At 39.0% G+C, this 13,142-nt stretch overlaps 1 protein-coding gene across 1 annotated transcript in view; it reads left to right on the forward strand.

Moving 5' to 3' along the window:
- The window catches only part of galnt17 (polypeptide N-acetylgalactosaminyltransferase 17), a 138,640-nt gene that overhangs the window by 27,021 nt on the left and 98,477 nt on the right, over positions 1 to 13,142 (forward strand). The window contains exons 3-5 of the mRNA XM_028806818.2: positions 4,370 to 4,536; positions 9,828 to 10,002; positions 10,187 to 10,384. Coding sequence (XP_028662651.2) covers positions 4,370 to 4,536; positions 9,828 to 10,002; positions 10,187 to 10,384 — 540 coding nt within the window. The remainder of the gene's footprint in view (positions 1 to 4,369; positions 4,537 to 9,827; positions 10,003 to 10,186; positions 10,385 to 13,142) is intronic.

Raw genomic sequence — 13,142 nt, forward strand, 5'->3', positions numbered from 1 at the left:
CAGTAGTGTTTCTTGACACACTTCTGCTGAATAATTTGTTGGCTGAAAGTACTCAGTGTTGATGTGTCAGGGAGAGGAGGTGCAGCCTTGTTCATAATGGCACTCGGTTTTTTTCTTTATTCTCTCTTCCACTACTACCTCCAGGGGGTTGAAAGTGCTGCCTCTTAATTAACTCATACTGTCTTTCTAAATGAAATTTGCTTACTAAAACTGTAGCAGTGAATGTGGCCTGTGTACTCCCTGTAATTCAGAATTTAAAAATACTGCATCTTGTTTGGAAAAAAAACACAGCATCCAAATGCTTGTAGCCACCTGGTATTTTCTATTCTTCTTGTTTGCAAAATCCATTTAGCTCAGTATTATTCTTAGATCTTCTCACATACTCATTGGTTAAGGTCTTCACATACATTTGCACCAGTATTCAAGTAAGTACCATTGAAGCCGTTCCTGTAAGAACTTCACTGTTTATGCTTTAGATTGTGTGCTTTAGATTGTCTTGTTGAAATTTCCTGCCTATTTTCAGTATCGGTTTCTTCATTGATTGTAGATCCCTCAGACTTGCTCTAATTTCTTAGGTCAATTTTTCCTTTTATCACACAATATTTTCAGTGCCATAAGCTGACACACACTCCTAAAGCATGATAGACCCCCCTCCATTTTTATCAGCAAGTTATTCTTTTTTTCATGTGTTTCACCTGAGTTCTCTCCAGCTGATTCCTATGTACTTATGGCCGAAATTTTAAAAAAGTGTGCATCCCGAGTCTCCAAGATTTTAGCTTATCTATGTATTTATTATAACTCAGACATCATTTTTCTGATTAGGCTGTACTGAAGATTTCCTTTTCATAGCATTTCCATGCAGATCGTTTTCACGATGCTCTGTTATGGACGAGCACTCTGGTGTCAGCGAAACCTTTCTTTGCAGTGATATGTGGTTTCGTCTTTGCATATTTGACCAGTTTGTGGGCAGTTCTACCAGAAGTTTGCCTGGGTTGCCTAGATTTTTCTTTGACCTCAATTCTTCTTCCACACTGTAAGTATTTAGATCACTTTGAACAGTCTTCCCCTGAAAGGAGGAGTAAAATCTCTGTATTTTCAATTTCATAGTTAGCCACTTAGAGATGTCATGGATTTTGAAAGCAGGTCCAACATCAACATTGACCAATATTGATTCCAATCTAAAATTTGTTTTCGCCTGAATTCATCTAAGGTTGAATGTGGCACGTCAGCAAAAAACAAAAAAAAAGACTACAAGGGTTGCCTAAACTGCTGCATATTGCACAATGATTTAGTTATTTTCTTTCCGTTTAGAGGTTGATTAACATCCAAGTACCTTCACGACAGATTCATTTTCATTAACTCTCATGATGGTTTGGATGGGATTATCTGGTAATTTCATGAATTTGTTTACACTAAGCTGTGATAGTACATTCATGGACATCAAATCAGTTTTTGATATGCAAAATGATCAGGTCACATCACTCAAGATGTCAGGATTGCCATTGGTTCATAAATGGTCCCAGTCAGGGCATTTACAGGTTCGTTCTAAGGACAGACTGCACATGTGAAATAGGCTAATTATTAATTGTGTTGTTTATGCATGATCAAATTCATTCAGTTGTTTTTGACATTGAATAATGGATAATTGCATTTTTCAGCATTAAATAGAAGTTATATATTAACAAATAATAGCCATACCACATACACTTCAGATGGGGTCATCCACCTGAATTTAAGCATGTTTGCACCCAATCAGTACTTAGATAGGAGAACAACCAGGAAAAGCTTGTGTTGCTGCTCAAAGAGCTGTTGAATAGTGACAACAGCATTATGCAAATGTAAAGAATTATTATTATTATCCTATTTTTGTTAGTATTAAATTTGAATAATAATATAAATCCATTTGAAAATGGATGGATGAATGGATGGATGTTTAGTCATATTTGTTCTGTACTAACTGTGCTACCCATCTAAAGCAGGTTGAAGTTTAAGTAATCAAAGTAGACCTCAGCATTTGCATTTTCAGTGCACCATGCAACGCATATGTCTCTGGTATGTGCCATTTGCTATGGGATTTGTAAAAGTAGCATTAATGTTTGTGATGTGCCATCTTTTGGAAGGACAAATGGAATGAATTTTATTACTACAAGTGTTTGTGATGCCTCCTTTTTTGGAATGACACAGACATAGCAACCCGATGACACACAGACTCTTATCCATTTATTAATGTGGATATTCAGTCTTTTCTTGGGTAGATATTTTAAAAGCAAGCAGGTGACTTTATGTTGTGTTTTTACATCTAATTTTTATCAGTGCATGTTGTTAACTCCTTTTTTGATAAGACCCCTGTCACCTTCTGTTAGAGATTATTACCAAAGAAAGTTATTTGCATTTATTCCAACTCAATTTGTGTATTATTATATACAGTGCATTAAATGTCTCGTAATATAAGGTAATGTGGCCAGAAGGCAGATGTTCTCCTAGTATTTGGTTACATTTCCCACAAGTCTGCCCCAAGGTGTTCATTAAAATTGAAAAATGTATAATTTCTGGAATGCTTAATCAGTTTCTTTTATATAATGACTAACTGGCATGGACATCATTCTAGCTGGTGCATCAATCAGATTGGTACAGGCAGCTCTCCAAAGAAGTGAATAGTGAGTAGTCAGCAGAGACCAGGGAGCACAAAGAGTTAAAGTCACATGGAGAGTGCAACCCCTGGACTGTGAAAGTGAGGTGACTGTTCTGAGTACAGACATGGTACAGAATGTGGATCTCCAAGATGTCACCCCTGGAGCATTTTTTGACTTGTCTGGAAGGCAGTTGCAAAGCTTTCTGGGACATGGGTGGACCAGCTGACAGACTGGAAGGCAGCAGAACCTGCCTGCAGTGGGGTGGGTTGAAAGCGGTTAAAGATTTTAATAGCCTTTCTTTTATTTATTACTTCCGACTACAATGTTTTTCTGCGTCTCTGGCCCCTCTCAGCGTGAAGCACAGCTGCTTTGTTTAGCTCAGCTGGCTATTTATAGGTTGCCACAGCAGCTGTTAATGTGGGTCAGCATCCCAAGGTCCATTCCATTGTGTTCCCATCAAACCAACTTTTATCCTCAGCAGTAGGCAGATTTGTAGGTAGAAATTAGCTGAGCCATTCCTCAAGACTGCATACTGAAAAATCCATACATTAAGAGTATTTCACAGCTGCTTTGAAATTTAATGGCCTACTCTATCACGCATGTCAAGGCAGTAGAGAGCAGCAGGAGCAACAAGCTGCATGCAAGCTGTTGTGCCCGCGTGTTAGTTAGGGCTTGCCACATTCAAGCATTCAGGCTGAACCTTTTTCGTTGCTTAAAGGCACATTGTGCAAGTGGTCTAGTTCAAATCTCAGTGGAAGCACTGATTTAGGGTCCAAGCTCCTCCTGCATCACTATTGTTGGGATGCAAGTAACCTGAACCCTATTATGCAATGGTGAAAGGATGGAAGCAACACAAGGTGAATTTAAACCAAGATTCTTTATTTGTGTATAAGGCAAACTCTTAATATACCAAACCAAACAGGCCTGATTTAACAAACCTCTATTAGACAGAGTTGAGTCGTATTGTGGTTGTCATCAATGGGCTGCTTCAAATTTTTGAGAGAGACGGTATTATCTGAAAGAGATAGTTAGCTGTGTCGTCCTGGGAATTAACTCATAACATCGAGATCACCATGGGGACTCCGAGACGCACCATCAAACCAGGACTGCTCACAATACGCCTTTTGCTCATTGAGTGCTATCTGCTGTGCAGTCGATGACACCTTAGCACCACACTGGAACAGTGTGAGTTTTTAGACAGTGGCTGGTGTACCAATCCTGTCACCAACCCCCAAGTTGGAGGACCTGCTTGCAGGGCTTATTGCAGATTAACGTCATACTCAAGATGAAACAATTGCAGGTTAAGGGCCTTGCTCAAGGGCCCAACAGAGTAGAGTCACTTCTGGCATTTACGGTGAAGTTCAGCATTATATGTGTTGTGTCGCTGTGCAGCCCCTCCATTCATCAAATTTTAGGAAGTATTAACTCACCCTGAGAACTATAGATAGATGAAATAAGCCACCAAGTAGTGTGTTAGAGAGCTGAAAGAGGATTTTCAAGGTTTGTTGAGTTGAATGGCTTGTTCTTGTCTAAATTGCCTTAATTTCATGTACAGTCTTTTCGTCTTTAATTGATTGAATGATTCAGCAAGCACAAATAAGAATTATGTTGTGCTTGTGACACTGAGCAAAGAAAAATTGAAGTTAGTGATTAGGTGGGTCACTGCAGTTAATGCAACACCAAAACAACACCACAGATCATCTCTGCATCCTGACCAGCTATGGTTCTGTCCCCAGGTGTAAAGAGCTCATCTATCGAAAAGATCTTCCACAGCTTTCACTGATCTTCATCTTTGTGAACGAAGCCTTGTCTGTGATCCTGCGCTCTGTCCACACAGCTGTCAACCACACTCCTGCCCACCTCCTCAAGGAAATCATCCTGGTGGACGACTACAGTGAAGATGGTGAGTGTCAAATCTGTACATTGCTGTTCTTGCTCAACTCAAATCACTCTGGCTATTGGTATAATTAGAAAATGGGTTCCAACTCCTTTGAATTACTGATGTGTGCATTTGCTGGGCTTTAGGCGTCAGTATCTTAATAAAGTGCTAAATGTTGTCCATTAATATGGAAATAATGCTCTTTAAATTAAACTCCTGGCAGACTTCCACGTGCGTGGGTTGTCTATTCACGGCTGATCTGAATATGTCAAGCACTGCGATTCTCTTTTTAAAAAAGGCAGTTTATTTTGCTGCATGCCTCGCATCATGCTCTGTAAAGGAAGCCTTTATAACTGCAAATTTGTGGCAGAGTGCTTGCTTATAAAGCTGCCTTCTGCTGGGATTGCCTTGTTCTGCTACATCAGCTCTCATAAAAGACTCACTCAGATTTCTATGTTAAAGTCTCCAGAGAAGAAAGACCTCATTTACTGTACATCACTCATTTAGTCGACAATGGTTGTGGCATATTGAAAGGAATCTGGAAAAAATGACTGCGTAGTGTGTTGAGCCTGATGGTCAAAGAATGGCCTTTCAAATGTGAGCTTGTCAGCTGGTCAGTGACTAATGTTTCTCAGAAAGGCAGCATACAAGACTGAGGCTCGGGGTCTAATAACATCTCACTGACAAGAGTTTCAGTTTAATGCAGACCATCCTCTGGAGAAATTCTACTATATTGTATGCAATTAGTAGATGCAGATATTTTGGGAGGTCTGCAGGCTTTTCATATAATGTGAGCGTGGTGTAATTTAAGGACAAATGTCAAGAAAGACACCACTGGGAGAAGCCCTTCTGGTTTAGATCTCAAGTTTTTACACAGATTTACACTTTGGTATGTTCTGTTTCAAAGATTTATAGCCAGATAACAAGATCTTGAAGATTAATGTAAAAAGAGCAAGAGGCCAGTGTAGGTGACACTGTTGCATTTTCACACTATTTCCTTGCATTTCGTTACCTGTTAAAAGTCTGTTAATATTTCCAACATCACTGAGGAATTGATTCAGTCTAGAGATTTTTCCTGCATTCACTCAATCTGGATTCACATCAAACATTACCTGTATTTATAATAATTAGATTAGAATATAAACACTTGAGTTATTGTTACAGATCTGGGCCAGAATGAAGAAAAATCATTTGATCCTTGTCAGATAGTGCTGATAATGCTTTATGTCCAGCTCATCCTGCAAACACCCAAAGGTAAAACTTTTATAGATATTTTGTAGCCAGAAGGAGATGCTCTCGAGTGAACCTGAACCCAAGCCAAGGAAGCAAAAATAAATAAAAGTAAAGAGGAATTCGTTATAAAATAAATTATTCACAAAAAATGCCTACTGGACTTAACCTACAAGTCCTGTATTCCTTCTGCCTGTAGTGTCAGCAAGACAACTCGTTTCGAAAGGGCAACCAAAAAAATTGACAAAAGACATAAAAAGAGGTCAGAACTGGGAGATTGAGAAAACCAAAGCATCAAAACCAAAACAGGAAGTGAAAAATCAGTCAATGAATGTAACAAAAGTCAGAAAATCTGAGATCAAAAAGTAAATATTCCTTATAAAGACACAGAACAAATGTTGTTACCTGCAACTCAGATGAGAACACTTTGAATTGGGCAGCCTTTTAACACCATTGCAATTACCTGTGTGTCACAACCCCAGGGGAAACACCCGGTAGTGATGAGAAGGCTGCACAAACAATGGAATACAACATGGTGGCTAAAAATGAAATAAAATCCATAATATATAACACTGCTCTTTCTCCTTAATCCCTGGCCTCTCTTCCTCCACCCAGTTGTACTCTCCCCATTCTTAAACCACACGGCTTTAAATACTTGCTGCCATATGATTTTTTTTTGTGCTTTTTATTATGTTTCACCTAAAGTTGTTACTCTGGTGTAAGATTATTTGTTGTTTATTTAATCTGTAATCTTTTTGTTGTTTCTGAGATATTTGTGCATTTTGTTGTTACTTCTGTTTTAAATGTGTTTATATTTTGTGTATTGGCTAGTTCTACTGTTTATTAGTGTTTATCTGCCCTATCTCCTGTGTTTAGAGTCAGAGGAGGTGGGGGAACATGCTTATGCAGCTGGTGGACTGCATCTAGTAGCATAAATGGATTTGCATGACCTCATGGCACCTTTGTTATTAGTTTTACTAGTTTAGAAGCCTGTCTACTTCATCTCTAGATTTAATCAAGTTTTGACTCCTGCTTTATTTAAGGCACTATTTATGGATTGACGTATTTGTTTGCATTGAGGTTTTGCCTTCTAGGCACCACCTATTTTTGACCTTTATTTCTGCCTTGCCTTATTGTCAATTCCTTTATCTGTAAATAAATTGGTAAATATAAAGGTAATTTGTTTTTGTTGTCTTTGGAACCAGATGTTTATGGCTTCCCTTTCGTTCATATTAAACATTTGAAATTTCTGATATTTAAAAGGCCTAGTTCCTTTTTAGTTTGGGATTAGGTTGTTTGGAAGGGAGACTTATCCAGTGGGGCCTATTCCTGTAAAGAAGGCAGGTCTGGTGTTTTGTTTTTTTTTTTGAAGCGTGTTTTTATTGTTGTGCTTCATTTTGGCGGGGACCACAATTCTTTTAAACTTTGGCCAGAACTGCTTCTGGGGACATTGCAGCAGATCAATTTCAGGACTCCAGGATAGAGCAGGAAACCTCTTTGGCTTTGCTCATAACACTCAAGCTTGAATCCCCTGGAGTCCTAAAACTCTTAGAAGGCCTGGCATAACACTGCCAATTGTAATAGATGGTTCTCTGAAGGGGCCTGTTAGGCCCAGGCCCAGGGTCCTAAAGGTCAGGTGCCCTTGTAAAAAATAACTAGCTGAGTTTTAAAAGATGAACACAAGTGTAACAGTAAGAATCTTGGGTTCCATGAAAAGTCAGAAACCTCTGTAAAATAGGACAGCTGATTTGTGAAATATTCTTTGATATTTTTACTCTAATTGTCTTTTTGAATGTATTTAGATCTGGTGATAAATTTTGGCTGATCTTTGTTGGTTGAGTTAGTATATTAAACAGAGGTCATGTTGATTGGTATGACATTAGTGTGTTTTACAGTAAATTATTTTTTATTAATTATAAGAAATTTCCCAATGCTTTACATAAGCATTCAAACAAAACAGAACCAATACAAATATACATTTCACACAAAGACAGAACCTGCATTAATTAAATCCAGAAGTAACAATTAAACATGTATCCCACCAAATTTTACTTTACATAATTCATAAGTTTTCTATGCTTCTGCATTTTTTTCAAACGTTTTATAAACTTTATTTAATACTAATATTAGAGAGATTAGAAATTATTTAGGAGTAACAGTGGTGATCAGCAGTGAAGTCAAACACATTGTGGTCCTCTCATCCTATATACCTACTGTGCAGGTGGTATCTTTGCATGATAATCCACATATCAGTCCCTATTCCTGTTCACTAACCATACATGAGTCCTGTAAACTAAAATAGACCCACTTCATTTAGCAGCTAATATCAATTAGATTCAGCATCTTACTAGTAAACATTTCTGTTTAAAGGACTGTGGCAAGCGGCTGGGGGTGGCACCCAGCCGGGATGCCCGGAAGGACCGGAGGAGGGATTACGCCTCCTCCAGACCACAAGGGGGCGACCGCCCTGATGGCTTTGGGGACCATGGGAACTGAGCTTGGAAGCTCAACCCTATAGGGGCCTGTGGTCACCGCCAGGAGGCGTCCCGATGCCTGGAGAGCCGCTGGTCCTCTGCACTTCCGCCACACCCGGAAGTGCTGGTGGGAATAGGACCAGGGACACCCGGAGTGCTTCTGGGTGCGCGGCTGGTACTTCCACCACAAAGGGGAGTGCCGGCGGAAGCTAACTGGGAGGCACCTGGAGCACATCCGGGTGTGTATAAAAGGGGCCGCCTCCCTCCATTCGATGGCTGGAGTTAGGAGGAAGCAAGACAGAGCTCGGGAGGAAAGGAGTGGAGGCGGACCAGAGAAAGAAAGGCATTGTGAGGCCTGGACTTTGGGGGAGTTTTGGGATTGTGTGTGGTACATTTGTATATATTAGTTGTATAATAAACATGTTGTGGTGCTTAAACAATGTCTACCTGTCTGTGTTCGGGCTGTGTTCCACAGACTTATGTATGGTACACCTTTTATGTGGATAAACTTGGTGATTTTCTAGGTGGGGGTAATCAGACCAGGGGTTGAATGTAAACTCAGGAAACTGTAACAAGGGTCAGTTTATAAAGACAACAAAACTGAACTGTGAACATTATAAAAAGGAAAATTGGCTGAGGTTGATAACCAAAAGACATACTGTCAACAAAACGTAAACGCTAAACTATTAATAAAGTTGGAAGGAGAATTGTTAGAAGTCAGTCACCAAAAGACTTTTAATACTGGAAACACACACTGAAATTGTTTAAGGTTTGAATCCATCATCTCAGACGCTGCATTGAATGTGCCATTGATTTATTTGTAGCATCAGTGACATGGCGCATCATGAAAGCCAAGTCCCTAGCAATTTTGTGCTGCATCTTGACAACAAAGCCACTAAATATTGGAGCTTAGAAAAAAACAAAAAAACACTGTACACACAAAAAATAAAAATAATAAAAGTCTGTTTAGTTTCAGGTAAATTAATAATGTGATACGTCAATTTTTAAAGCTTCCAAAAATGCACAATAGGACAGGAGAAAAAACATACTTTATGCGAAAAAAAAAAAGAAAAATTACCAAAATGTTCCAATTTGTAAAATCTGGGAGATTTGACACTACAGCCACTCTCTGCTTTTGTACCAAACAATTGGTGGCAATTTGGATTGTCAAGATTCCTTTCAACATGGAACGTTCTTCAGTGGACCAAAAAAAGACTAATCCAAATTAAACATTTCTTAAGCTCCACAGATTTAGTACGTCTACTGGGAGAAAAAATTCCATTGAACAAAAAATAAATAAATGTCTGACATTAGAATCCATCTATACTGTGAAACAAAAACAATATTATTGATGTCACTATTATTGTGGCTTGCCTGTGGTTAGCTTTATTTTAAGAACCACTTTCCATCCAGAGATATCGATTTTCCTTCTAGTTGCATTCCCGATTATCAATGGGCTTTTTTATTGTTAATTTGACAGAAGTCCAAATGATCAAAATGAGTGCTATAATGAGATGTCTTCTTTATTCCCCTCATGTTGCATTTACTACAAAGCAAGTTTCTGTCTGAGTTAAGCTCTCACTTTTTGTGTTTCCATGTTTATTATTTCAGAGCAGCTGAAAGCTCCACTGGAGGAATATGTCAACAAGCGCTATCCTGGCCTGGTGAAAATTGTCCGAAATAAAAAGAGAGAGGGATTGATCAGAGCCAGAATTGAAGGATGGAAAGCAGCCACTGGGGATGTCACAGGATTCTTCGATGCACATGTTGAGTTTACACCTTTATGGTATGTGGCTGAACTGAGAACAGATCTAAAGTGCTTGAGATAATCTTAACGATCTGGCAGCTAATCAGTTAATTGATTTGAAAGAGCAGCTCTGGGAGGGATGGGATGTGGGATGTGTCTTCACATTTTCTTTCTCTAAGTGTGGACTGGTTATTATGACATGATTTTTTCTCTGTCTGTGCAGGGCTGAACCAGTTCTATCCCGTATTAAAGAAGATCATAAACGGATAATTCTCCCGTCGATTGACAACATCAAGCAGGACTCATTTGAACTTCAACGTTATGAAAATTCTGGGCATGGCTACAACTGGGAGCTCTGGTGCATGTATATCAGCCCTCCAAAGGAGTGGTGGGATGCTGGGGATGTGTCAGCACCAATTAGGTGGGTAGTACTCAGAGCAGTTTGAAAGAATTTCAACTGACTGCTATGTCCATTTATTTTTAAAGATTACATGTGTCAGGTTACATTGACTGATGTTGCCTAGTTAGCGTAAAGTGCCTTGCATTTGGGAGGCTTCTGTTGTTAGCCCAGTAGGTACCGACCAAACAGGATATTCCCATTTCCACATTTTAGGTCCTATTGGCCAGTGGTTCTAGCAGCTAGCTAAGCACACAAAACACAGGGACTGAGTTTAGGAAATTAATGTGAAAAATTACAGTTTGCTTATGAAGAATCACAAGCTGTTTGTGGTATTAATTAGCACTATTTGAAAAAAAATGCTAAACCACATTTTTTCTTTTTTCAGTATATCCTGTTCATATCAATTCTCTAGTACTGTCATTAATCAAAAAAGATTAAAAAACTGATGTAACAGAGGCAGCAGAGGGACTGCATCATAGACAGGACATAAAGCAACTATAGCCGGCCCACTGTCCTTCATGTTGCCCCTGTTTCAAAAGATCTGAGACCCTTAGCTGGGGTCCAAGAGAAAAGGTGCAGGAAATACTCTGCTGAGATGGAAATAGTTACTGGGTGACATGCAGAAAAATAGCCTGGTCTTAGTGTTAATATCATTAAAAGTTTTTTTGTAATAAATGAATAGTATGAATAAATGAATACTAAATGCTACATTCCAATTGAATAGTTATTTTTTATTTTATCATTACTAGAGAATGTTAAAAAACAATGTCACTGACCTTTTTGAAGACTGTGCTAAAAGTTGTCAACACCAGAAACAATACAAAGATCAGTGCACTATAACACATTCATGAAAACTGAGCTCACCCCATCTGCTGTGATATTTATCATGTTGACCTAAGAAGACCTCTTTCCCGTATGTTCTGTATGGTCAGTGCTGACCTTTGCGATACAGATGAAAAGATTATTTGGTTTCGGTGCACATCTTTCAGAGCCAGTAGCATGTCAGATTTTTATCAACTGCTAAATTGTGCATTTCCCAGGAACCCTCCAAACAGGACATTGTTTCAAGAACCTGTTGTGTCAACTTGAATGAGTGTGTATGCACATGCAGCTCCATAATCCAATGCTTCCAGTGAGCATTTCCTCTCTCTAGACAAGTATACAGATACTGTAATTAAACTAACAGAAGAAAGGTTTACTGCTGCTAAAACCAGGTCCTTGTCACATGTTGAGCTACTTTTCCTTGTACCACCCTGAATTACTAGTCCAGGCAGAAAACAAATATTTGATAATAAACATACGTGACCACACAGGTTGCTTTATTAGGTGATATGTAGTGTTGTGTTTCAAGCAGTGCCCGAAATCTGGGTTCAGTCCCAGCACTGCCATTATCCACAGCTTCAGTGCCAGTATTCTTCATTGATTTTGGTTTCTTCCCACATCTCAAAGAGGTGATTTTTGAATTTACTGTGCCACTGGGAGGGTACATATTAGATTCTTGTCATGACCAGGGCCAGTTTCTGTCTTGCAAATTGGTACTGCCAGGCTCCCGGCAGATGGACAAATGGCAGCAATGTTTAACGATTACCTTGGTTGCAGGAATGTCACCCTTGATTGTATTACTAAAACACCCTACTGAGGTTTCCACTGATCATTCAGCCTTTTACAAGAAAGTGCATTTCTCCTGCTTCTCAAGGTCTACAAATGCAGAAAGTTGGTAACCTCAAAAAAAATTGTTAAAACTGAGCAAATAAATATAGCAGCAGGTGAAATTCTCTAATCTGTTGTATTTGAAGCAGTATAATGTCGCCCTACCTTTGACATGTTCTGTAGCAGTGAACAGTGCCTACTGGAGAAGAAATTGTATTCTTGTTATTAATTTTGTTATTCAAGATAATTAATGAAGATATATTACTAATTTAAATCCAATTTGAGGCTTGTAAGGTATTATTGCAAGTCAGCACCACTGTAGGCTGATGGCACAAGACCCAAAAGAAAAATCATCATGGTATATGGAAAGAAAAATTCTTCTGTTTGCTCCAGGGTCAAAGGGAAAATTGAAAAACTTGTCACCAGCAGCATATGAACTTGCCAGACTATTGAGGTTTGTCAATAGCTTAAGTGTGATGAATGAGGGGAGAGAACAGAATGAACAACTGTACCTTAACTTCGCTTTACCAGTCCATTGGTAGTGCCATCCGCTCACTCAATGAATCCTCATTGCTGATGGAGCTGGTGATGTCAGGATAGATTCTACACAGTACTTGTGTGATGTGAGGAAATACGTTATATTTAAATATTCTTCCTGGAACAAAACAGAAGAGTTGAAGCTCTCATAAATTTTAACAGTAATCTTATAAAGCTGGCATTTTCAAAAGCTAAGAGATGTTTCTTCACATACTCATTGATGTCCCTAGTGTGTCAATCAGTATGTTCTTCTTTTCTGCCAATGCAATTTCTTCATTCAGTTTCTGAACCTGTTTTCTCCACCTCTTATCCCAGCAACATTAGATGCAAGGCAGAAAATGACCCTGGATAAAATCCAAACTCATATGCACACCTACATTGAATGGCCAATTTACCTGACATGCTTACATTTTGTATTTGGGAGGAAATCTGCCAAAAGGCAGAAAGTTGTGACCAGGTAGCTAAGTAGCAGAAGGAAAGCAGGAAAGTGATACCGTGATGCCTGAACACCATACTTTAAAGATGCGCAAGTGGACCACATGGGGCGATTCTTAATATTTATTTGCTACTTGTATGTTCTCCCTGTAGTCAT

Source organism: Erpetoichthys calabaricus, chromosome 8, assembly GCF_900747795.2.
Source record: "Erpetoichthys calabaricus chromosome 8, fErpCal1.3, whole genome shotgun sequence".
Taxonomy (NCBI): Eukaryota; Metazoa; Chordata; class Cladistia; order Polypteriformes; family Polypteridae; genus Erpetoichthys; species Erpetoichthys calabaricus.